The sequence below is a fragment of the Fusarium oxysporum genome, chromosome IX (assembly GCF_013085055.1).
Source record: "Fusarium oxysporum Fo47 chromosome IX, complete sequence".
NCBI classification, from domain to species: Eukaryota; Fungi; Ascomycota; class Sordariomycetes; order Hypocreales; family Nectriaceae; genus Fusarium; species Fusarium oxysporum.
The window spans coordinates 839,477-864,184 of NC_072848.1; the positions used below are offsets into that span (position 1 = coordinate 839,477).

The 24,708-nt window shown below is 49.8% G+C and overlaps 7 protein-coding genes across 7 annotated transcripts; 4 read left to right on the forward strand and 3 right to left on the reverse strand.

The window, feature by feature from the left end:
- Positions 1–626: 626 nt before the first annotated feature.
- Positions 627–2,985, reverse strand: FOBCDRAFT_230876 (uncharacterized protein). Its single transcript, XM_031189611.3, has 2 exons — positions 2,698–2,985; positions 627–2,639 (listed from the first exon to the last, which is right to left on the reverse strand). The coding sequence occupies exon 2, from the start codon at positions 2,620–2,622 to the stop codon at positions 919–921; it is 1,704 nt and encodes a 567-aa protein (XP_031033596.2). The 5' UTR covers positions 2,623–2,639; positions 2,698–2,985; the 3' UTR covers positions 627–918.
- A 2,908-nt stretch (positions 2,986–5,893) lies between these two features.
- On the forward strand, positions 5,894–9,010 carry FOBCDRAFT_51284 (uncharacterized protein). Its single transcript, XM_031189613.3, has 7 exons — positions 5,894–6,360; positions 6,525–6,910; positions 6,968–7,248; positions 7,305–7,507; positions 7,561–7,927; positions 7,979–8,105; positions 8,151–9,010. The coding sequence occupies exons 1-7, from the start codon at positions 6,250–6,252 to the stop codon at positions 8,767–8,769; spliced, it is 2,094 nt and encodes a 697-aa protein (XP_031033598.2). The 5' UTR covers positions 5,894–6,249; the 3' UTR covers positions 8,770–9,010.
- Positions 9,011–9,729: 719 nt separating this feature from the next.
- Positions 9,730–10,952, forward strand: FOBCDRAFT_206105 (uncharacterized protein; the record flags this gene model as incomplete). Its single annotated transcript, XM_031189620.2, has 2 exons — positions 9,730–10,087; positions 10,141–10,952. 2 exons carry the CDS (start codon positions 9,730–9,732, stop codon positions 10,950–10,952), a joined length of 1,170 nt encoding a protein of 389 aa, XP_031033605.2.
- Positions 10,953–11,288: 336 nt separating this feature from the next.
- FOBCDRAFT_51296 (Manganese/iron superoxide dismutase) lies at positions 11,289–12,580 on the reverse strand. The gene is made up of 3 exons (XM_031189621.3): positions 12,427–12,580; positions 12,173–12,306; positions 11,289–12,120 (listed from the first exon to the last, which is right to left on the reverse strand). The coding sequence occupies exons 2-3, from the start codon at positions 12,297–12,299 to the stop codon at positions 11,555–11,557; spliced, it is 693 nt and encodes a 230-aa protein (XP_031033606.1). The 5' UTR covers positions 12,300–12,306; positions 12,427–12,580; the 3' UTR covers positions 11,289–11,554.
- Positions 12,581–13,130: 550 nt separating this feature from the next.
- Positions 13,131–13,929, forward strand: FOBCDRAFT_298068 (uncharacterized protein). The gene is made up of 2 exons (XM_031189623.3): positions 13,131–13,278; positions 13,335–13,929. Exons 1-2 carry the CDS (start codon positions 13,237–13,239, stop codon positions 13,827–13,829), a joined length of 537 nt encoding a protein of 178 aa, XP_031033608.1. The 5' UTR covers positions 13,131–13,236; the 3' UTR covers positions 13,830–13,929.
- Positions 13,930–14,880: 951 nt separating this feature from the next.
- Positions 14,881–17,162, reverse strand: FOBCDRAFT_51307 (uncharacterized protein). Its single transcript, XM_031189625.3, has 2 exons — positions 16,787–17,162; positions 14,881–16,734 (listed from the first exon to the last, which is right to left on the reverse strand). Exons 1-2 carry the CDS (start codon positions 17,048–17,050, stop codon positions 14,992–14,994), a joined length of 2,007 nt encoding a protein of 668 aa, XP_031033610.2. The 5' UTR covers positions 17,051–17,162; the 3' UTR covers positions 14,881–14,991.
- Positions 17,163–22,204: 5,042 nt separating this feature from the next.
- Positions 22,205–24,045, forward strand: FOBCDRAFT_263912 (glucosidase II beta subunit-like protein-domain-containing protein). Its single transcript, XM_031189628.3, has 2 exons — positions 22,205–22,408; positions 22,463–24,045. The coding sequence occupies exons 1-2, from the start codon at positions 22,310–22,312 to the stop codon at positions 23,915–23,917; spliced, it is 1,554 nt and encodes a 517-aa protein (XP_031033613.2). The 5' UTR covers positions 22,205–22,309; the 3' UTR covers positions 23,918–24,045.
- The last annotated feature ends 663 nt before the right edge of the window (positions 24,046–24,708 follow it).

The window sequence follows — 24,708 nt, forward strand, 5'->3', positions numbered from 1 at the left end:
GAACGGCTCTTGCGGCTGCAACGGGTCGAGACTGTAAATTCCTAGCATCGACAAAACATCTGACTTTTGTCGTCAATCCAGAGTCGCACTCGCAGGGGGCGGAATACCACCGCGCGAATCATTGCTGCAAGATTGATAAGCACCACCCGGGAATACTGCCTTGACAGCTGGATCTTGGTGGAGTAACACGTAGAGCTTCCTCAATTTGTGTCTCCTTGTGACTTGTAAGGCATGTCAGGTCTGTCTATTCCATCCCACGTCATGACCTTGATGCATATCTTGGCATGAAAGCTGAAAAAGGGTTGTTCAGACAAAGGAACTATTCCGCCCTGCTTGACAATTGCTAGTCTCTCGTTGGTCAATGGATCGCCTCAATTCATCCCTCACTCATGATACCCACTGCAACGGCACAACCCACAAACATGTCGGCTCTACTGCAACAACTCCACCATGATTCCAAGCAGGGCTCATAAATCTTTTTCTCATGAAAATTCCCATCGGCCGCGTGGCCTAATGGCTAAGGCGCTAGATTTCGGTTCCAGATCTCCCGAACTCTCTAGAGATTCCAGGTAGGTTCTCATTCAAACGAGCTTCTCCGCATCCAGGCACTAACATCTCCAAAAGGTTCGACTCCTGGCGTGGTCGTATGATCTGATCAATTTCACATTTTTGGCCAATTTTTAATGTTGGCTTCTTGCATTAGCCCTGAACATCACTGCCTTCTTGGATTCGCTAATGAATGCGTCGGGTATTATTGTCAGAGTTAACTAATCGCTCAATTCACTGCTAGCCGGCAAACATCTTCCGTGAAGGCCGAAGCGTCGGCCATTCTTCTCTTTTGCAACCGATGGGAACGCTGTAACTAACGTAAAAAAAGACGAGATCCCGTCATCGCGGCCGAATGGCTTTGAAACGAGGTTATACCTTGCGAGGTCTGCGGTTCCTCCAATAACTATCAGCGGGATGTTGTACTGTCTCGATTGAACGGCATCCGGGGTGCCAATGGTCTTCTTCGGTTCCAAACGGCCACATAGCAATTGTGTTGACCTCATCTGGTTGACAGGGCTGTGGCTTCTTCCAGGTTGACCAACCGAGATCGCTCATCAGTGCCCGAATCACTGCTCGACCACTACTGATCGCCTTTTCCATTTCAGTATCGTTTTCGTTGTCAAGTCTGATCCTATAATCGTCCAAATCCGAGCCGGATGCTTCGAGCAAGCGATTGCGGACCAAAAACAATGTTTGACAGATAGTGCCCAATACTGTATCGAGAGATGTATAGATCAACTCATCTTCGAAACTCCATTGTTGCCTGGCTTTGAGGGCTGGCCGGAGGTAGTGTAGCCGGCATTGCTCAATAGCATCGGAAGTCTTGTTGACCTCTCTTTGGTCTACCATGGAATTATCATCGGGTGATGGCGGTGCGTTGTACCAGGTCAATGTAGCAGCCTCGACCTCATCGATGAAATAGTGCGACTGCAGCGGTTCGTGCACCATAAGTGCCAGTCTCTTACTGTAACGAGCGATGACAAGGTCCGCCACGCCTTGCCAATCCACGATGAACCTCCGAGGCTGACGCAACACGTTGGTCAAGTACGCCTTGACATCTTTGAGCTCCTCCAGCGTCGCCGAACCAAGTCTCTTCAGATCTGGGCGCCCTACGACAGTACTGGAGATGTTGATGGGAAAGAAGAGGCCGGACACCATTGACGAGAAATCGATCCGAAGTCGATTAGCTCCGACGCCATCGTATCGCTCGCCAACCGCTCTCACAAATTGGAACGTTGCCAAGCCGGCTTTCCCCATGATACGGTCCATCAGCTCTGTACGCATCATGCTAACCAGATCTAAGCTGTCCGCAAAGTCGCACTTGATAATTTCGATACCAATCTCAATTCGAACAAATCCATCGAAGCCCCATTCAGATGCCAGTTTGCACAAATCACGAGCTCGGTGCCATTCGTCCATACTTCCCCTATCGGTGTTGTTCTCGCGAAGGACCAGATCTTGGGAATCGAGTGTGCCCATGTCGGTTTTTCCAGCACTCATACCATCAATCAACAGAACTTTGAGGTCACGATTTGTCTGGTACGTGTGAAAGTAACCCCTCATGACAACAGGATCATCATCCCCTTTTGGGTCAGCAACCTTATCCAACGGATCATTGCCATTGCCGGTCTTTATGTACTCGCTGCGGCGTCGTAGTTCCTGGCGGTCTTCTTCTTCTCCAGTCTGTCCCTTATCCTCATCTTGCTTCTTTTTGCCAGGAGGAGGTATTGGGGCTACAGGGCGTCTTCCACCAGGCCTATACTTGAAAGATCGTGCGAAGTTTTCGGCGTGTTCGATATCAAAAGCCAACCACTCGGGCCCAGTCGGTGTTACGTTTTGTCGAGAGCCGTGGTAAAACATGGTGCCTTCGGGCACAGTAGCCGGAAAGAAGCCAAAGCCATTATGGTACAGGGCAGAACCCCATTCTCGACCTGCGGAGTGGATTGCATTGAAAACCATATGCGCCCTCTCTTTGGCATACTCGTGTCCTGGCTGGATTCGTTCATGGCCATTCGCGACACCAAGAGCGAGCGCTAAAACGCCCAAAACACCAAGCGAAGCCTTTGGAACCATTCTAAAGCGCTGAAATCCTGAATATTGTTTCCTGTAAAATGAGTATTACATGACTCCAATGTCAGGATGCCTCACATCAGCTAACATTAGAAAACGTCGGGAACACGTCTTCAGCCGCGCGGCCAGTCACATCGCAGATCCCGATTAGCCGGTTGCTGCTAACCCATTCCTGCGATCAATGGTCGGAGACCGATCTTATCTGTGTGGAGATAGTTGCAACATCGCCAGATTGATAAGAAACGGCTTGCATCGGAGAAATAGGCCCGCGATTGACTAAGTGATCGGTGGAAAGCATTTTGACTGACAAAATGACCCAAGTTAGCATTCTTTGGCCACTTGAATGATCCCGTTTCTCTTCATGACTACTCACATGATAGCACCGTAGGTGATTGTCAGCTTTTATAGGCAAAACGCATGCTTGTGAAGAAAAGTCTCAAATGCGAAAGTTGACGCATCGTAGAAATCGAGCTCGTTTCGTTGGTTGTGATGGTGATGAAACGTCCATGAGGTTACTTGGTTCCATACGATAGTTCTTGGCCGCGTGTGCTCATGCCATCGATAAATTTTATCAGGGACCTCAAGGACCACGGGCCGTCTTCATCCATGATGACTTTGAAGCATGAGGGCATGGGGTTATGTGTTACCACACTCATTGAGTAAGGGTTGCACTGAGCTTGACGGTACAGGTACATGCAGTACTTGCATCGTGGGTTCCACCGCTCTATGTTCTGCCGCCTTTTCTGTGAAACTCGAGAATTGAAGCACATGTAATCTCTGCACGGCGCCCGGAAGCTCACCCGTCCGCTTTGGATCTGTTGGGGGACCTTATCCGACACATCCAGGACAAAAGCAGATCCAATGAAGATGTTGCTGAGGCACATGCGTACTGCCGGTAGTGGGATGATTGGCACCTCTACAACCCATTAAGCTCACCGCCGGTCAGCGATCAAGGATGTTAAGGCTCGATAGTGATAGTTCCTATCATGAAGCTTTGCATTGAACAACTTATATCTCGGTAAAGGTTCAGCCACAGGCTCAAGATGCCTGGAAGGTCATCATACGATTGGGAGGGCAGGTGACCGAAAATTGAGACGGTGAACAAATGAGCAAGCCACGATCTGTAATAAGGTCGTACGAAATGCAGCACGTATTCGGCGAGATAACTCGTTCTGGTGTCGTTCTTCAAGGAAGTCAGCGCTCGGTGTCAACTTGAGTGGGAGTTGTCTTGGAGGGATGTTGAGGCTGAGTTACGAGTTGGAGACCCTGCAGCATGTGTTTGGAACATTTGTGAAATCTTTGTCAAACATGTTGATTCAAATTGTATGCTCATTAATTGAAGCGGCCAGAGACGCTAGATTGACTTTGAACCACGCCAAGTTCAAGCTGCACCCGCATGCTTGGAACTGACCTACATAAGTTGGTATTCAGGCTGAAGCTAAGGTAGATAGGGATAGAGATAACAAGAGACAAGTCCCTTGCATAATCGCCTGAGAGGCCCATTGTTCTATGATGCATCGAGATGGTTGAGGATCCATTATTAAGGTCGAATGGGTGCCCTGGAGGATAGCTTCCCCGGGCCCTGAAGACTGGCCTGGCCTGGCCGGCGGGGGATTCACCGGAGGGTCGGGGGGGGCTTGTTTCCGCCCGCACCTTCTGTGGAACACGTTCCCGGACACTTGCCTTGTGGAACGATGCCCAGCCCAGGCCTGGCAGCTCACGCAATTGACGGACCCCACCGACAGCGCGGGGTTCGGCAGCGCTACTTCGTTTTAGGGCCCGTTAACACGTACAGTAGTGTACTTTCTAGGTGACGGCCCAGCAGTTGACAGCTGAAGCAACAGACCAATAAACTTACCCTAGATTTCCAAAAGAAGATATAGAGTTGATCTGATGCCAGCCGAGTGCCAAGGTGCAGCATTCTTGGTGGGCTACAATAAAACCCCACAGAATAGAATAGATACAATTCGGAGGTCACCTGCGTTACTGTATTGCAACTCTCCGATGTAATTCGGGTAATATATGCAGAAACTTAGAGAATGATCTCTCATATCTCACTGCCTTTGGTGATTTTGAGAGCTACCGTAACAAGCAATGCTCTGAGAGTCCTGTAACAATATTCCTTCCTGTGCAATGTTATCACCAAGCCCGCCTGTCTAACCAGTAACTGGCTAGCCTGGAGCGGGACAGCATTACACTTTGAAGCTCATTACACAACAGCAACTCAATGGACAGTAACAAGGATGAGTGATGCTGTGGCTGCACCCTTGGGGGGCTCACAAACCTCACCGAGTCCCTCTTTTCCTTCTTTATGCGGTGCTCAGAATGTCACCCGTCGCATCTCATCTTCCCACACTTTCCTCTTCTCCTCACTCTGTCCCCTTCATCCAAACTTACCAACAGCATCTGAATGCGACGCCGTACCTGCAGCAAGCACGTTGGCGGCGCTTAAATTTTTCAATTTTGTGTCTCTAAGAAAGTCGTGATTCATAACGACTTTTTCTTCTACCATTCAGAACCAGAATCAAGGCCCACGATCCAATTCACCCAATCCGGTGATCTCATAGCGCATATCAGACCACGTCCTCATTACCTCACTTGGCCCTGCAGCTCTCGTTCTCCTGACCCCCCCTTTCTGTGATCCCCGGCTCTTCGGCTTTGATAATTTGTTTCGATTTCGTGTTTATAGTTGGTAACGAGAAAATCGTTGCCTTGAGTTTGAGCTTCCAAGATAAGATACTGGGCAAAACCCGTTGTCAACTGACACGCAGACGGGCCATCGCAGAAGGAGTAGGTGCCACCTGCAGTCTTCCTACGCCCGCTCCTACTTCCATCCATCCCGTGGCTTCGCAACTCACAAAGGCGGCGAGGGCAAGGCCTCATTCAGTTTTTCTTCTCTTGCCTCCTCAACCAAACACGAGTCAACGTGATATCACGAGGCATTGTCCAAGCTTTTCCTCATCTTCCATTCCCTGACACCACTCGTCTCCTCACCTTGAAGAATCATCACCTGCTCGAGTTGCTCACCTTGTTTCCTCAAACGTAACTGGCTCTTCACCCCACGCCCAGTCTCATAACCCTTCCCCGCCCCCAGTCGGCTTCCTTGTCTGTTTGTCTCACACGAGGCCGTCAAGTACAGTACATACATCACCACCCTCGTCAACCTCCTGCAGAGACCCGCGCTGACGGGGCCTCCTCCATTGTCCAGGTACCTCAACCAAGCTTGACCTTGTCTTCCATTCTGCAGATTGCCTGCCTTCCCTGCTCGGTCACTGCCAACACGAATCTCTCAGGGCCCTCGATCCCTCATACTCTACCATCTCACCCGGGGTGTCCACGTTTAAGCTGTTGCTATAGCTCCACTACTCTTTCGATCCCGACCTCCTACTCACGACCGCCTTTTTGTCTGCCTGTCTGACCTGATCAAGGAGGTGTACCAAGACTATATCTTGCCGCCCAGCCGCAGTCTTGTTCATCCTCCTCACTTCCTTCACATTCATCCGTAGTTGTTTCACTTGAGCTCTCTTTCTCTTCACGTCACAGAGAGAGCTTATTCTTTTTTATTCAGCACCAAATTGCTACCCCGCCTTTACAACCAATACCCCGCCAATTGCTGCAATTGTTGCCATCATGAGTTCCAACAAGCCTACCCGCAAGTTTTCCACGGGCGCTACGTCGCACCGCAAGAGGCAGATGAGCCTTCTCGTCGAGAAGGATGGTCACGTCAATGCTCCTCTCCAGGTAAGTTTGCTCTTAATCTCCCGTGCTTCCCGTTTTTATCGTATCATGTATCCCTCATGACAACTTGCGTCATAGCAATTGGAGCTCTTAGGACCCCTGCATTATGGAGACCGAGGTCGATCTCATCTTTAGCACATGAAGCGACTAACACAGCTCAATCGTAGACTCTGTACCTTGGAATCTCTGCCGTTTTCGCCGATGACCATACCGCCGTGATTGCACTTGCTATCCACGACACCGTCTATCTCAATGATTTCTCCATCAAGCACATCTCCCTCGATGAGGATATGCGTGAGGGCCAGGATCTCATTGCTGATCACATCATCAACGAGGTTGAGACTTATGAGCATGAGAACTTCGTCAAGTTCATTGGAGCTGGTCTCCCCGTCACGCTCAAGTACATGAGTCCTTCTCTGTGCTCCCGCCTGTGGCTTGACCTCGATATTGTACCTGTTGTGCTCCGACCCGACCACGAAGCCAAGGAGAAGAACTTCTGGGATGTCAAGCGCGTCGATGAGCAAGCAGATTCCATGGCCCGAAAGTGTATTCTGTAGGTGAAGGTGAAAACGAATATTCGCATGAATCGCGACTGACGAATTTCCTTCAGTAACTTTGGTCCCTCTCTCGTCCCTCATCTGCAGGTCGGCTACCGCGGCATTGTTCAGACAGACGCCGGTTTTCGTGTTCATCTCACCAACCTCCAAAACCACAAGGACACCTGCTCCAGTGCGACATGGGGTGCCATGCAGTTCTATGCCAACAAGCTCCGCGAGAAGAAGACGAAGATTGCATTCTTCAGTGCTACTCCCCAGGGTGGTGGTGTTGCTCTCATGCGTCACGCTCTTGTCCGTCTCAGCCGTCTCTTGGGTGTTGATGTGACCTGGTATGGTATGTTACGACACTCTAAAAACGGCAGCTACTACACAATTCTAACTCGATTCTAGTCCCCAAGCCACGACCTGGCGTTTTCCGAATCACGAAGAATCAGCACAACATTCTCCAGGGCGTCAGTCACCCTGACCAGCGCATTTCGGACGCGGAGAAGGCTGCTATCACCGACTGGATTGAGGACAATGCCAAGCGATACTGGCTCTCTGAGGGTGGTCCTCTCCGTCCCCCGGAGGAGGGTGGTGCCGATGTTATCATTGTAGGTCAATTGTTCCATATGGTTAGGATCATGCAAGTTAACAACTGGTGTAGATCGATGACCCCCAGATGCCCGGCCTCGTCCCCATGATCAAGAGACTCACACCTGATCGCCCTGTTCTGTACCGGTCTCACATCCAGATCCGAAGCGACCTCGTGGCCAACGAGGGTTCTCCCCAGAATGACATCTGGAACTATCTCTGGAGCAACATCAAAGATACCGATCTGTTCATCAGCCACCCTATCCCCAAATTTGTTCCTCACACGGTTCCCAAGGAGAAGGTTGTTTACCTGCCCGCTACTACCGACTGGATTGACGGCCTCAACAAGCACATGAACAAGTGGGATACCGGCTACTACGCTCATATCTATAACCAACAGTGCCGAAACCAGCGAATGACTGAGCTCGATTGGCCCAACCGTAAGATAACCTCTCATCAGTTAATAGCAAACAACTAACGCCGATCTACAGGCAAATACATTGCTCAAGTTGCTCGGTTCGACCCTGCCAAGGGTATTCCCACTGTCATCGACTCATATGCTGAGTTCCGTCGCCGTTGTGACGAGGCCAACATTTCTGATGTTCCCCAGCTCGTCGTGTAAGTCAATGAGGTCAATTCAAGGATAGTTGCTAACTTCTGCAGCTGCGGTAACGGATCCATTGATGACCCAGATGGTGCAATCATCTTTGATCAGACTATGGCCCAACTTGAAGATCATTACCCTCACCTCCTTGACGATGTCAGCGTCATGCGCCTGGACGCTAATGACCAGCTTCTCAACATGGTCATCGCCAATGCCCACGTTATTCTCCAGCTGTCCACTCGTGAGGGATTCGAAATCAAGGTCTCTGAGGCTCTTCACGCCGGAGTTCCTGTGATTGTCTCCAATGAAGGCGGTATCCCTCTTCAGGTCAAGGACAAGGTCAATGGCTACCTCGTTACCCCTGGCGACTACAAGACCGTTGCTGGACATCTCATGGACCTGTACACCGATCATGAGCTCCATTCCAGGATGTCTCGTGAGGCTAGGAACGGTGTCAGTGACGAGGTCGGCACTGTCGGAAACGCCCTTGGCTGGTTCTACTTAGCTGCTAAGTGCCAGGAGCTGGGTTGCAACCCTGGTCTCAAAGGTGATGAGAAGTGGGTAAACGATATGGCTCGTGAAGAGGCTGGTTTTCCTTACACTGAGGGCGAGAATCGTCTTCCTCGTCACTACACGCAGCGAAAGGAAGAGCAGACGGTCCAGGAAAACGGCGAGTAATGTTCTAAGCACCGTTGCTCTTGTGTTAGATTCAATTTTATCCAAAAATGTCTGGGGTAAGAAAAAAGAAAGAGGATAGAGGCTTATTTGTTTGAGGTCAAAGGATCGTTAGAAATGTTGTTCATGACTACGACGGGCTTATTTATGAAATGTCGGACCACATGGTCGGGAACGAATTCTACTTATATTCAGTATCAGATTTATGTTGAGCTTATGAAATACCATTGTCTTATGTGTATAAGCATTGACCGGTACCGTTATCTCTCGACTTTATGGTGAGTGCGAAGGCATATATACCTTTAAGATGTAAACTCTTGCCAACCCTTTGACGGTCTGCTGACTGTGACAGTCTGCACAGCATCACACACCATTCCATTATTTCCGTTAATTACTGGATGATCATATAGGAGATGGATGCCCAATCCATGCTACAGTTCCATGCGTTGGCGTGGTCTTTTCTATCATATTCAACCAACATCACACAAGGTCGGTACTTGGTAGGTAATCGGGCACAGCCATACATACATACCCTTTGGCTTTCATTACCTAACCACGAATCCTAAGTACAATGATTCAGAAGCAATTCATTCACTTGAATTTAAATTATGGGCTTTCCTGTGTTTGATTGGGTGCCTCAGGAACTGGGGACACTGGCGCAGTTATTCAGTCGCCAGTGCCAGTGCCAGGCAGGTGCGAGGCAGTTGCGTTTGCGAGTCACCTCAAAGGAAGGGGCCTTCAGATGACGATACCAACCTGAAATGTTTTCTTTTGTTTACCTCTCATCATTCTCGAGTTTCTTTTCCCTTTCTTTTCCCCGTTTGTCATGCGCAAATACAATCCTGTGCTACGATTGAAATCAGCTCTTGATGGTCTTTGGCCATCTCTATCTGCTTCTGGAACCACTTACTCCTTACAGATCTTTCTGCAGTCTGGAAATCTCTTCGACTAACTTGACTGATCATGTCTGCCCCAGGTTCGGGTCCTTCCGTTCCACCCGCGCCTGATGTGACTGCGATGAATCCTGAGCGGGTTCGGATGCTCTCTGAGGCTCCTCGAGAGAAATCTCCCAAGCCGGCACCTGTGATCAAGAGAGAGGAGTCTTTAGTTCCTTTCAGGGTCACAGGCGCCAATAGAGATGCCTTGGGTGACTGGTCTAACCGTTCCTCCCGGGGCTCTCAGAAATCCGATGGAGGCTCCATCAAGCGGTCCATCAGCGAGCTCATGACGGAGGCCAAGGAGAAACGTGCGCAGCAGGAGAAGAAGCCAAAAATCGCTCCCGTCAAAAAGTACTACACCGATATTCAGCCCCTTGGTCTTGGTAAGCAAGAATGCAAGTGGTTGCACGTTCAAGAGCACTGATTGATTGCGTAGCTCCTCTGCCAGACGACTCCACCCATTACCTTACTTCACTCTTGCGAAACCGCAACTTGAACCTCTGCTTGCAGGCCGCTCCCAACAAGAAGAATGATGCGCCTGGAAAACCCAAGACATATACCTTTCTCATCTCCAATGCTGGAATGGTCCAGCATGAGAAGCTGTCCATGCTGGGCCATACTCGAGCTCTCCCTCTATCCCTTCATGATCAGGACATTTCTTCTTCAGACGGTGCCATCACCCGCACCGTAATTGGCGAGTTGCTCGAGGATGTCTGGCCTAGACTCACAAAGAGTGACAAGTATTCGTACGCCAGGCAACTCCGCAACCTCCTCCACAAGATGCGGAATGAGAGCAAGCAGGGACCAAATTATCCCCTAGGGTCTATCGAGTCAGGAACATACAGTTTGCTTCAAGACAAGCATCCTGACCATACCTACTATGCAATTCGTCCAAGCCCCAGCCAGAAGCAGTTCATGGCACTTCTCATGTCAACTTTGTATGAGTCGGTGCCGAAAGCTGTGGCCAAGGCCTTGATCACACAATTTCGCAATGATTATCCTTCGGTTCTCACCCATGGGGCCCTGTGCCCCAGGAACATTGTTGTCTCCAACAACATCATCAGCTGGATCCTTGGCTGGGACTGCGCAGGACAGTATCCAGTTTGGTGGGAGTACGCGCGGTTCTTCGAGGCGAGAACTACCGAGGCGAACAGTGACTGGTATAGTTACGCAGCTGAGATTTTTGAAGATGAGTTCCCGGCTGAGTTGGCGGCCTACCAGGGAATTGCGAGATGTCAGCAGCCCTGATCTTGAGACTTGTGACATGGCGATTTTGTTTGCGCAAGCTGAGACAACATTTTGTGTGTCACTAGCGTCGGGTGGACGCAACACGCGACCGAATTCAGAAGGAATCGATGTAGCTTCCAGCAAATGGCAAAGTTTTATATCTTGAAGATGCACGGGCTGATTGATCAGGGTTATCGGAAAGAGTCACGACTCCTGGTTTGGAGAATCCCTATGGGACGCGATGGTGGAAAGACAGGATCATGGATGGCGGTATCGGATGTTGTAAGCCCCGGTTGAAGGCTCATCAGGGAGCTAGGAAGCTTCTGATATTTAATAAAAGTGTTGAAAGATAACCGGCCTGAAGTCTTCCTTAGTTATACTAAGCTTACCTGAGGCTTCATTACTAAGAATATAGGTCTCAAGTTTCCTTGCCTCCTGGAGACTGCGCATGTCTACTCTTTTCAAGTTCTCTTATTAAACCTCAAGGTACTATACACCCGGTATCTTGACAAACAAACAGATGACGCATGGTCACGAAACGTCGACCTTGGTTGCGTACACGTTATCGCTATTTTTTCCTTTCAACTCTTTCGAGCTTTACAATTTCGCTAACACGAACATATTTACTTCTCGAATCGCTTGGAAACAGTGCCCCAGTTAATGACCTCCCAGATGGCGCTGAAGTACTCAGCCTTGCGGTTCTGGTACTGGAGGTAATAAGCGTGCTCCCAAGCATCAATACCAAGGAGAGGCTCAAGAGTGCCAGTGACGGGGTCCTGGTTGGGTCGGGTGACAATGGACAGAGTGCCAGAGTTCTTGTCCTTGACGAGCCAGGCCCAGCCGGAGCCCTGGATGCCAGCGAGGGTAGCGTTGGTCTGCTTCTTGAAAGAGTCGAAGGAGCCAAAGTCCTCCTTGATAGCATTCAGAAGCTTGCCCTCGGGCTCACCACCACCGCCCTTGCCATTGGGAGCAAGGTTCTCCCAGAAAAGAGAGTGGTTAACATGACCACCGCCGTGGAAGTTGATCAGAGGAGCTTGGGCAGCAGCGGCCTTGGCGTCGTTCTTGTGCTGAGCCTCGGCGAGGGCGTCGGTAGCGTTGTTGAAGCCGGTGACGTAGGTCTGGTGGTGCTTGGAGTGGTGAAGCTCCATGATCTGGCCGGAGATATAAGGCTCAAGAGCGCCATAGTCGTCTAGGCTTTGTTAGTTGCGAGGACTGATGATTGTGAGAATGGGGGGTTGTACAGGGAAGGTCGGGAAGGGTGGCCTTGTTACGGACGAAGCTGGTTGTGGCCATGGCGGCGAGGGGAGTTGAGCGGGCGCGCAGACCGGCGCGGAGAGCGGGAGTTGAACGGAGGAGAGCGGAAGCCATTTTGAAGCTGTTGATGTTAGCAATGAATCAATTGATGGAGTTTGGAGACAAGAGTGGAACAACGAGAACAAAGTGGTTTTCTTGGAAAGTGCTTGATAGATAGCGAAGCCATTAATAAGGAACTTACAGGATTATAGGCAAGCTTGTGATAGTGCAATTGACGGTGATGTCAAAAAAAGTCGAGAGTTGAGCGGAGGGAGGGGTTGGTTAAAGAGCTGATCGGGACGGCAATGTCGGGTCTGCCGAATGGGAGCTTGGATCAATCTGTCGTCATACTTGGGAGAGCTTGGCTTGATCTGAGGCTTGGCTTCAGTGGCTAATGCTGTGGCTTTATAGAGAGATCAGGATGGAACATGTTGGGTTACAGTCTGTATGCTTCTGGATATTTCCTTTTCAATCTCATGGAATGATCTGATCTATTGCTTGGGTTCTTGTTTCTTTTTCATTCTCATGCCCCAAATGATATCCTTTGCTGTATGCAGCCCGTGTAGCTCGACTAACATGACCATCATAATCATGAACTTCAGGTTACTCAGCTCGGTCTTCGCCAAACACCGAACAGCGACATCAGCAACCAAAATTTGATTCCATCCTTCCTCAAAGCAATATCCCGAGTATTCCAGTGTCAATCTCCCATTTCTCCGAGATCGGCGATCTCGGACTCCCGAGCTCTGAGATGCGGATGACGCAAAAGAGGACCTCGTGAGTTAGCGGGCCATGCATGCAACGTCGGCTAAGTATGGAATCAATCGTGATATTTCTATTCTAGACCAATGGATGAGAAGCCGTTGGTTATTTGTTCTTGGTGAAGATGTTATTCCTTCTGGTGCAGGGTAGTCAAGTTGACGATTATGTCATCGGCGCGTCGATGTAATTATCACCAATCCACTCTACGCGTCTCCCTCAAGCATACACCAAAAGTTTAGACATAGTAAAGATGTCGTACTACGACATTGACGCCATCCTCACGGATGCAGAGGTATTACCTCTATATCACATACACAAGAGCCATGAAGCAGAGCTAACAATCTACAGAAAGTCCCATGCCACTTCGAAATCGACGTTCGTGACCTCGGCCATCTCGACAACTCTCCCCACGGCCTCAAAGCCCAAACACCCCTAACCCTCCCCCTCTGGCTCGCCGAAATGCTCGCCCTCGCCTCAACACCCAACTCCTCGGCGCCCCTAACCCTCAACCTCCCACCATGCCTCTCAACAACCGTTCTCGCCGCTCTAAAAGCAGATCCCCGCGCCGTTCCCCTCCGCGACCAAAGTCCTCACTTCTACGGTGTCGGCGTTAAAATGCTAGAGTTGTTCGATGAGAAGGAGATAGCGGAGGTTTTGAGAAAGACGTTTGTTGTGAGGGCGGGTGAGGTTGGTCTTCATGCGAGAAAGGCGGATGAGGCGGTGGGGGGGAATGGGGAGGAGTTTTTGAGGGGACTGGAGGAGTGGGAGAGGGGGTTGTTTAGGAGAGGACATGAGGGTGTCAAGGGAGCGAAGGAGTGGACTGATAAGGTTAAGAAGACATGAGTTGGAGGATTTAAGATACCCATGAGATGCCGTGAGGCACTACGCGTCTACGAACACAAATACAAAGGCATGAACCATGATCTTCAGTCAAGTCACAAGAGGCTTCGCAGTTGAGAGAATATTCAGGGATAAAAGCGTGCATTTCCAGCACGGTCTATTACTGACTCCGACTCCTACGCCTTGAAGCCAGCCGAGGTTCTCCTATCCGTAGGCAAACGGTACTAATCCATCCAACCGCTCAGTAATGTTCCAACCGAACGGAACGACAAGCCCGGCATTTCCCAGCATGCCCTTTAGATTCTACAAAAACCCCAATAATAGCTATAGTTATCTCCCTGAACACCATTTCCCAACTCTTCTAAGAACCCAAGAACGCAACGCTGAGCGCTAGCAATTCCCGATGAAAACGCCATGCTCGGAAGCTCCCTCATCCTTTGTCATGTACAGGATAGAAAAAAGTGATAAAAATGCAACCGACTCCTCTTTTTCCTCTCCTGGGAAAATCTCCCACCAGTTACCGTACCCGGTCCAGTATGTATCGTAGCCACGCGACGAAGCACTTTCGATCGCGTCGAGAATAAACGTATAGGTGTCGCACCGCTCAAGCGGTCGAACCTCGTTTGGCCGCCCATCTAGGGACACAGCCAAGTTTGAAACGTATCCACCAGTTTAGTCTGCCAAGGGACTCGCTGAAAATAAACCAGAGAAAAGGTTGTAAACATCGACGCCGTGACGGTAAAGAAAAAGGAAGTTGAAGAAAAGAGTAAAAAGTCGAAAGAAAAAAAAGAAAAGAAACAGCAATCATAAAGTGGGTTCTCCTGAAAATCATTATGTGTGAGAAGGCAAGTCGAAACATAAGCAAGAGGATCCTTGCTATGGAAATGTTTGTGCGTGTTCACCAGAACAGCACACCGAGCGGAGGTAACAGTCTGATGAGCCATTATCGTATCGACTCATCTTGGGCTCGGGCTCGGACGCGTGGATTTTTTTTTTTTGGGGGGGGGGGGTTCTTCTTTATGCAACCCTCATCCCTTGTGGCGCGAGGTGCTAAGAAACGACTCGACTTTGAGATCGATATCGGCAGAGCACGTCAACCGGTAGAGCAGGGACAACAGCGATGCAAGAAGTCGACCTTCATCATCGTTGCTCATGCTCCAAAGATTCAAGCTGCCCAGAGGGCATTGTCAGTCATACTCATGTGAGACATGTCCTGAAAGTTGGCAGGGGTGATGGTGTTGGTAGATGAGAGATTGGAGCCGTAGGCCGAAGTGGCATGCTCGGAGAAGGCATAGTTGTCAGCAAGGCCAATGGGAGACCCATTGAAGGGGGAGTAGCCAAAGTTACCAGAGGCAGATGAGATGGGAGCGGGAATGCCAGGTTCGCCATTGACACTAGCCATCATGGCAGGGTCAGCAGCGCCGTCGACGGCAAGATCATAGCCAGTCTCCATGTTGAAGGGTGCCATGCTGCTACCAATGCCCTGGAACATGTCCATCTGAGGAGGCATGCCAGAACCGTCCATGTTGTCGTCGCCCATCTCATCAACATCGTCCTGCTCAGGCATGGGAGAGTCATTCAGGTCAACTTTGACCTTCTTCTCGACGAACCAAGCCTTGAGATCATTCATGGGAGGCCAGTCACCACCGCCCTTACCGCCTCGCTTCTCATCACCGTTAGCACCCTTCTTGCCACGGGGAGTCTTGGGCTTGAAATGGGTGCGTCGAAGATGAGCAGCGGCGTTGTAGTAAGCACCATACTCCTTGCCAGAGACGCATGCCTTGCACTTGGACAACGGGTTGACGGCTTTGACGTTGCTCTCAATGCCGACAGTAGCAGGGTCACGGCAGACAAACTTCTTGACGGTGCCCTCATGCTTGGCGTTGACGTGTCGGCGAAGCTCATGGTCACCTCGGAAGCCATCGGGATGCTCAGTGCACTGGGTGCAGTAGACCTTGGGATGCTTAGGTCGCTGGTAGTTGCTCTTGTTGACAGGAAGCTTGGCCTCCTTGTTGGCAGCGGCAACAGCTTCAGCCTTGGCCACCTCCTCCTTGGGCTTCGGGGCGAGTTGGATAGTCTTGCCTGAGTGAAGAACACGCTCACGAGCTTCCTTAGCGCGTCGCTCGAGGTTGGAAGCATTTGATCGAACACTAGACATGCTGGTGTTGGAGCAAGATCGCTCCATGTCGGTGGACTCTGGCGATGTCATCAGGGTGTTGCCGTTGGAGTCGGTGTACTGCATGTTGACAGCGGAGAGGTTGGCACCGAGACCGAAGAGGTCTTGTTCAGAGTTGTACTGCTTGCCAGTGGGGTACATGTTGACAGAGCTGGGAGACAGATCAGGAGCAAAGAAGGCATCGGCTTGGGACTGGGATGATTCTAGGCGCTCCATACCGACGCCATAGCTGTCGAAAGAGCTATTCTGGCGGGTCAAAGGGCTAGCAGCCTCGGCAGCAGAGGGACCAGAAATCATTGACGGGCAAGCAGAGGACATGGGATAGCTGGACGGAATATTTGACGAGAGGTTGTTGAATGAGTTGTCGGGTACCATGTTATATGGAAGTCCAGAGTATGATGTGTCATAGTGTTGAGGGACTTGAGCTGTCTCTGGCCACTGTTTTAGAAACTCATCGGGGTCCATGCCGATGTTGAGTAGAGGCTGGTTCTCCTGGACGCTGGGCAGTCGATCCGAAACACCCTCGAGAGGTAGATTGCTTGATTCATTTTGAGGAGAGTTGAATCGATCCATGGAAGCGCTTAATGGAGCTATCCTGTTGCCGGTCTGTGAGAAAGGCATGTGAGATTCAGAACGATTTGAGACACTGCGGCTCATGGGGAGAGCGGAGCCAGACTGTTGAGAGAAAGCTCTCCTCTCACGCTTATGAGCCTGAAGGCCATTATGTCGTTCCTATTGAGATTATCAGAAAGATGGAGATGGCACAAGGCTTAGGATGTATTACCGTGATGGCGGACTTTACTTGGGTGGGATATGTAATTGTAGACTTGCTACGAGAGAGACCACTACTTCGTGCACTTGAGAGGCCATGGCTAGGGATTTGGAAACCGGGCTGAGCCAGAGACAAATTTTGTGCGACTTGATTTAAGACTGTAGGATCTCCTCTGAACTGACTTTGCACGAACTGCTCGAGCTGTGAATTCCGCGCGTTGGCGGCTTCTAGCTGACGTTGTAGCTCCTGAACAGTATTGGCGTTTTCTAAATTCATTCTTTTGAACTGAATAGTAGATGTTGCGATAGTGCTTTCGTTTTTTTTCTTTTCTGGTGAGGCGAGGCGAGATATTCGAAGACGGAATAGCCTTGATACGATGAGATGTTCTGGTGTAAGTAAGGCGGGCGGGTTTTGGATGCTGGAGAATAGAACTGGAGCGTGGCGAGCTTATTGAATGGTTGAGGGAGGACAAGTTAAAACGGCTTGCCACAGGCGAAAGATTAAAAAAGTGGGATAGTATCGAGTAGTCGAGGATAGACGACGAGACGAAGAAAAGAAGGTGAATGAGATGCGGATGGGATGGAGGATTAATAGTGAGCCAGGATCGAGAGAAGAGGCGGCCAGTCGTTCAGGATGAGGCTTCCAATCCCCACTCAGACTGGACAGGGATCTTGGCAGGGATCTTGGAAGGATATTCAAGGGTGTTGCGCTGCGGTGTGTGTAAGGTTAAGGAAGAAACCCATCTGTCCTGTCCCTCTGTCTGTGGGTGGATGGTCTAATTAGGCTTGGCCTGGCTCTGGCTGAAAATGCAGTGCAGTGCATACACCGGCATGCATGGGTGTGTGATGATGATGATGTAGCGTGCGTCTTTGGTGGTGTGTTTCAACAGTCAATCAATCAATCAACCAAGACAATATGGGTTGTGTTAGGCAGACCTCTATCAAGTATGTGATTGTGCCCGAGTGGTCTGATCAGACATCGAGATGAGAGGATGAAAAGAGGCAATATTCAATATCAATGACATTCAGATGATATTAGACTTGTCGCAGAAAAGAAGCTTGTGGAGATGACGATGATGGGTGCTTCTTCAACAGATGCCGTTGTTGAGATTGAAACAAACATGAAAATGGGATACGATGTGGACCAAGCCAGTATCAGAAGGGAATGGTGGAAGGCACAAAGGCACGCGTGACGACACTGACACCTCCCAGCTCCAGCGCGTGGGCATCTCCTTACAGCGGCGGCCCCCACCGGCCAGTCACCAACGGTCACTGCAGAACGACAAACCACCCACTAACGGAATGCTCGGTGGCCGCTGAAGAAGAGCCCGCGCCCCCCATCGGATCTCCTTGGTCCATGGATGGTGCTAATAAAACAACCCCCGGCGTAGCGTCTTATGCCAAAAAAAGAAGAGAGTCAAAAGAAGCCAAGTCGACTCGGTGATCCCTGTCGCTGACACGCCCGGTGGATGTGAAAGTTGTTAGAATCGCTGCGATTGGCAGCTCAGAACACTGTCTGCCCAGGTCTGGCTTGCTGCGACCACTACCAGCGGCGTTTCTGGTTGCGCGTACAACTCATCTATGCCATGCCATGCTATGCTATGCCGTCCACGAGATGCGTTGAAACGAGGCATCTTTTATCGCAAGCAAGAGGCTCAGCTGCATCAAAAGTGGTGGGCTGTGTCTATGTTGTTTACTCGGGCATTTACGTACGGTACTTGGATCTGTGCTTGATTCCAATAATCTAGGGCTTTTCCACCTACAAGTCAGACAGACGGCAAGCCGCATATCTTCTGACATCTCACCTCTATTTTTCAGTTTCCGACCGCCGTCTCTCAAGAAGTCTACGTAATTAGCGGCACAGCATCATCATGACAATGAGAAAACTGAAAGAAAAAGAATTCAAATCTCCCGAGCAAGGAGGAAAGAAGAAGCAACGTGATACAAGACCCCAATTTCAAGCTTCAACGCCATGACGGCATCCCTTCAATCCTGGCTGGCTACAGGGTACGCACAACGAATATAGGAAAAAGCAAAAATATGACCAAAGTGCCTACTGAGATGTCATGGCGCATCCTCCAGACAAACGACAGTGACAACGTTCATACCGAGCGGGCACCATGGGGAGGGCGGATCTGATCCGACACGAGAAGCGCAAAATAATTCCAAACCGGGCAACTCAATTCGTCTATCTTTTCACTCACTCACACTCACTCAGCACTCAAAGTTACAGCACAACAAGCGCGGTGTGAAAAACATGTCATGCGCTAACCCGCTAGATTCGCTGACCGGCTGCACGCTTCTGCTGTCAGTTCCCGGAGAGGACACGGACAGAATCAAAGTTTGTGTCGGCTCTTGTTCTGTTTTAGCTCGTTTGAAGATATTCCCGACGAGGGAGGTAATGTAAGTTTGATGAACATTACGGAGTACACGAAACGTGATGCCCATGGTACATACATGAAATGAAGTTGCTATTTTCAGCCCTGTTCGAGACATCAGAACACACAGACGGGAGATTAATGAGATTATCTCGTAGGCGAGATCATCATCTCGATTTCTACGGTATTGCGCAGAAGCTAATTCCAAGAGCCGGCTGGCAGCGGCGGGACGCTGATCACCAATTTTCCCTGCTTCTCAAACTGGGCGTTCCACCAGGAACAATAATGTGCCGCCGACGTACGTGTTAACAAAAACTCAGCTGAGGAAAAAAAACCCTTGATCTGACAAAAACATGGGGTTGAAGATAGAAAATGTTATCGATTTCTTCAGGTCCTCAGGGGTCCCTTCAATCGTGACGACGATATTCCTGATATGATTTATTTTCATCCTTATACAACTGAGCTCTCACAAAAAGGATGCCATCACCAGCAATGTTCCAAACGGGCTTGGTTTCATTCTCCAACGGGTAGAATCCCTGTAGAAATAAGCCCACACTCCATCTCCTTTCGCAACCCACCACTTTACGCAAAACGAGGCAATCAATCGCTGAGACGGGGCACTCATCGATTGGCTGTCGAGCGTGGTCAGGCACACCCACTACCCATCTCGATTGGCTCCCGCGGTCGCACAGAGTGAGGCGGACGGCGCCACCCATCGGTTTGCTAACGTTGGACCGTACGGGTTAGAGATAATCCTTTTTCGCAGTGACCAGAGCCAGATCAAGGACACCATCTCTTTGGGCTTGGTGCGGTTTTGCGTCTCGGTTTCTGTCTCTGACTACGAAATAACCTCAATGCAACATACCAGGTGCCCTTGCTCCAGCGATGATGATGATCTTCTTCGGATGCTAACACCACCGCAGTCTAGACCTAATGATCTTCATCACCCAGCATCTGAGAAGTTAGCAGCTGTCTCCGTTTGGTTGGGGAATCGCCCGAGCATTGTGTGTCATGCAGGCATTCTGATTCTTCTGACTCGAACCTCAAAAGCTTGGCGTCATCTACATGCTGCCGTGCTCTAACAAAAACAAAAAGGGAACCGTAGCAATTGGTGCTCGTCCATAAGTTCCGTGCTATACGGAGTAGTTTGCAACCCATCACGAAATTTGTATCTGCACGGAACCGTCTTCCGGCTTCAATAGCTCCATGCCATAGTCTCAACCTTCGTAGCATATTGTCCGAGATACCTTCAGAACCCTCAGGTTTCCACTAACTAAAATGTCTTTGCTCAGTTGTTTTCCTTGCGTTGATCATGCAGGCTCAACCCCCGTCTCAACTTGAAATTTCGTAGATCATTGATGGAAACGTTCCATTGATAGCTTCATGACCGTGCGAGCGAAGGCGCACGTGCAAAACAATGTCCTCATCGCAGACTCATTTGATGCGTTGTCACTTCTTGTTGATCTGACACGCATGCACTGTGCACGTGCAAGTTCATGTGCAATCTCACGTTATTTCAGTCAATGTGCGAGATGAAGAGGCTGAAAATGCAGTTTAGATAGATACAGAAACTTCAACTGCCATTACAAGCACTTCGCTAACAGCAGCACGAAACCTGGTTAATGACCATGCTAAACTCAATTTCCCCGGTCTAACGGTTATAGAGAGTTCAATAGCGTGTGATAAGAACTTCATTCCCGAGTCTATATTGTGACTGTACTCAAATTCCGACTGGCGTTGGATCTTTTGTTTCATCTACCCTGCATCATCACATACAAATTCATAACCTGCGTATTGCGCGTACCTGATGCCAAAGCGTTAATACTAACCCAAAGTACTAGGCCAATGGCATTATAACCAGGAGTTCCCATGCTTGAGACATTCATTCAACATCAAACCCGTCCCTAGGCGCATGAATAAGTCCGTCAACAAACACTAAACAAGCGTATACTAGGGCTGATGCATTGCGACGAACCGTTCTCCATACTACTACGCAAACTCCTGCCGGTAGTCGTCAGTTTGTGAGCCAACTCAACTCGGCACTCAAGCGAGACATAAAACTGGGATCTTCAACAGACCAAAGCTCAATATCATGCCATGATGAACATTTAGCGCTATCCCACAGTGAAAACCTACGTCAGAAGAGACTAAGTATGAGGAGCGGCAATTTCTCCTCGCTGGGTATTCGCTGTCAAAGCGGTGCTCTAGCGGTCCGACAACTCACAGATCGAGAGATGAATCTCGTGAATCTCGTGGAGAAGTAAGACCCTTGAGGAGATTCCCACCGTTTGAGCTAGCAGGCCATGGAGGAAAGAATTTCCACTCGACACGTGTTCAGGTCACGGGAGTTTCTCCTGAACGCCGGTTCTGCTCCGAAGCGAGGATGTTCCCAGGAGAGGCACGTGTTGACGAGTCTGTGGTGTTGATCATTGATGGCATTGCGATGCCATCCTTGAGAATTTGTAAGGCTCAAGATTGTATCTTGGATAAGGTTAGATTGTAATTCGAATTTCGAGGAATTGTTAGCCTGTAGCTAGACCAAACTCTGCTGCTTCGTCCATATCAACAGAGTCTGATTAAGACTATAGGATGGCGTTGATCATTGCTGTAACGTAACAATGAACCTCGATTTATGCTTATGCTTGTGCTTCTGCACAGATTGAAAATTGAACCTCATCATCTCACCGTCTCATTGACAGTAATTTTGTAATGTAATTCTCAGGAGACGAAGAGAAATGAGCTGTGATGTAATTGTCAGCCGCTGTCATCAACGGAGATATTATTAATAGTTCCAAAACACAAACAAGCACTGAGCTCATTCTCGCGGCGGCACCGATACGCGGCCCCTCTTCGTCTCCTGAGCTCCGGAGTTTTCAGACCGTGAAAATGTCCCTGCTTCACCGTATCCGGAAGAAAGGTGTCGGAGAACAACCGGATCCTCCCCGTCCGCGGTCTCTCACCTTAGTCTGATACCGGTAAAATATCGGCTTAGTCATGACAGACCTGGGCTAAACTCCACAGCTCGGCTCATCATGACACCTCTCCCACTAACGCTTGGCAACCAGTAGAGCGGCATTGCTGTTACTGCTTTGACGCTTCATTTCTGCGCTGGCACCTTTTGAGCTCTATGTGAGCTGTCGCCGGCTTATCACGGCATAATGCGCCGCTTCAATTTATTCTTGCTGGCGACTGTCCAGCTTGCTGGAGCTCGTTCACCGGGTTTCAGCATCCACGAGGACTTGTTGACGTACCCTCAGGTAAGCTACCTACCCCTCGTCGACTACCTTGTATTGAAGCTCAACGTTTTGCAGTTTGAAGTAGTTTTTGACAGTCAATACATTTCCGAAAAGGACGCACATTCTCTGCTCGATAGCCAACATCCTACATACTCTGCCGACTTTGCGCAATCAACACTTGATCAGGCTCGGGAAGCTGACGAGCGCGACAATGAAGGCGACAACCAGGGCCAAAATGGTCCGTCGCATACATACGAACTTATGAAACTACCTCCCCACGAATACCTCTGCTCTATCCCTATTATACAACCCCCCGAACCCGAGAACAAGACCGCAAATGAGCTGGCCAAGGCCGAAGAAGCGCGCGAGCTTACTCGCGCGACAGCAAGCGGATGGGAACTTCTCTCACAACTTGAAGATTCTTGCCTATACTTTATGTCAGGATGGTGGAGCTACAGTTTCTGCAACAACCGCGAGATCGTCCAGTTCCACGCCCTCCCATCTATACCAAATGGCCAGCCTCCCAAGCGCGACCCCAACACCATGGACTTTACACTTGGTAAAGTCCCCGCGATTCCCGCCAACGCTGCGCATCAGGCAAAGTTGAACGGTATCGAAAACCCACCGCCGGCGGAGCTGCAGGTCAAGGGAGATCAACGATATCTGGTACAGAGGCTAGAAGGCGGAACGATCTGCGATTTGACCGGTAGGGAACGGACAATCGAGGTTCAGTATCATTGCGTGCCTGGCATGAAGACTGACAGGATCGGATGGATCAAGGAGGTCACCATCTGTGCATATCTCATGGTGGTCAACACACCACGTCTCTGCAATGACGTTGCTTTCTTGCCTCCTGAGGAGACTAGAGCGAACCCCATTTCGTGCAAGCTCATCGTCGGCGAGAATGACCAGACTCCTTTACTGGACCAGACGATACCTGTGAAGGAAGCTGAGGCGCAGGAGCCCCTGAAGCAAGAGGGCGAAGAAGCCAAACCCGAAGAGGCCAAGCCGCAAGATGCAGCAAAGGAGCCTGTCAATATCGGTGGTGTTATCGTAGGCGCCCGTAATGTCCTCTCTGGTGCCGACGAAGCAGGCAAACCACCCGCCAAGCTCTCTCCTCCACGAAGCTACTTCTCCAACACCGACACCGACGGCGAGCGCTTTATCGAAGTCGTCGCCTCTGGTAAGAGCAAAGAAGACGGCGCCGAAGTAAAGCTCCTCAGCACCGAAGAACTAGAACGCCTCGATCTCAAGCCCTCCACAGTGAAGGACATGACAGAGCGCATGAAGAAACTCGCAGGGAAGTACGGATGGAAACTCGAGCTCGTGGAGCTTCCTGGTGGTGAGAAGGAGTTGAGGGGGTATATCGATGCAGATGAGGATGAGCTTGCGAAGAACAAGGCCAAGTTGAAGAAGGAGAAAGAAGCGCTGGATAAGGCCAAGGCGGAGAAGAAGAAGGCTGGAAAGGAGGGTGAGGAGGAGACGGAGGGGAGTCAGGAGGAGTTCTTTAAGAAGAAAGATGAACTGTAAGATGATGATTAGAAAGATGCACGGCGTTTTGGGAGATGATCTGCTGTCTCGAGAATCTATAAGCGTTACAAGCTTTGCTTTATCTATTTCTGACTGGAGTTTGATGTGATGTTCTTGCTGGACAGTTGATGCTTTCGATTTAGAGATGTCTGGCCAACCCTTTGAATGCTACCTGTCATGTGAACGTGGCAGTTATGTGATAAAGGTGCCTGACTTGCCTGATATCTATTGGGACAACATTCATGATTATGCTGAATATGGACATTGCTATTTCGGGGTAGTTGCTGAGAAGATTGTGATTCGAATGAAGAAGAATGAATCTCCTCCAAGAGATGAGATAAAGACTACCCTAAATCGTGTCTAGTAAATCTGACCAAGACAGCGTTGATCTGGTCTTGGGATTTTGCTGCATCGAATGGCACCTGCAATCACCTGACGTCTAAAGCTGGTTGAGTGATCGATCTTGGATTCGCTGTGGTGACTCTATTAACCCTATATCTTCTCTTGGGATTCACTAACCGTTTCCTACCTTGATGGAGGAGTTGAGAGCTACTCTCAAGACAAAAACGGATATTTGAAGGTAGTTGATCACCATCTATTGCCTTTATGGCATGTTCCATGCCAGAGACGGATCATTAATCATCTGCAACTTTACGCACTCCCTTGACGTCCATGTCAACTTCATTCAGCCAGTACCAAGAACCGAATACTCGAATCAGTATCATTTTGGCTCACGGTTATAAATAAAGGAAGTGAAAGACAAGAGTGAGGAAAGAAATTCCCCTCGTTGC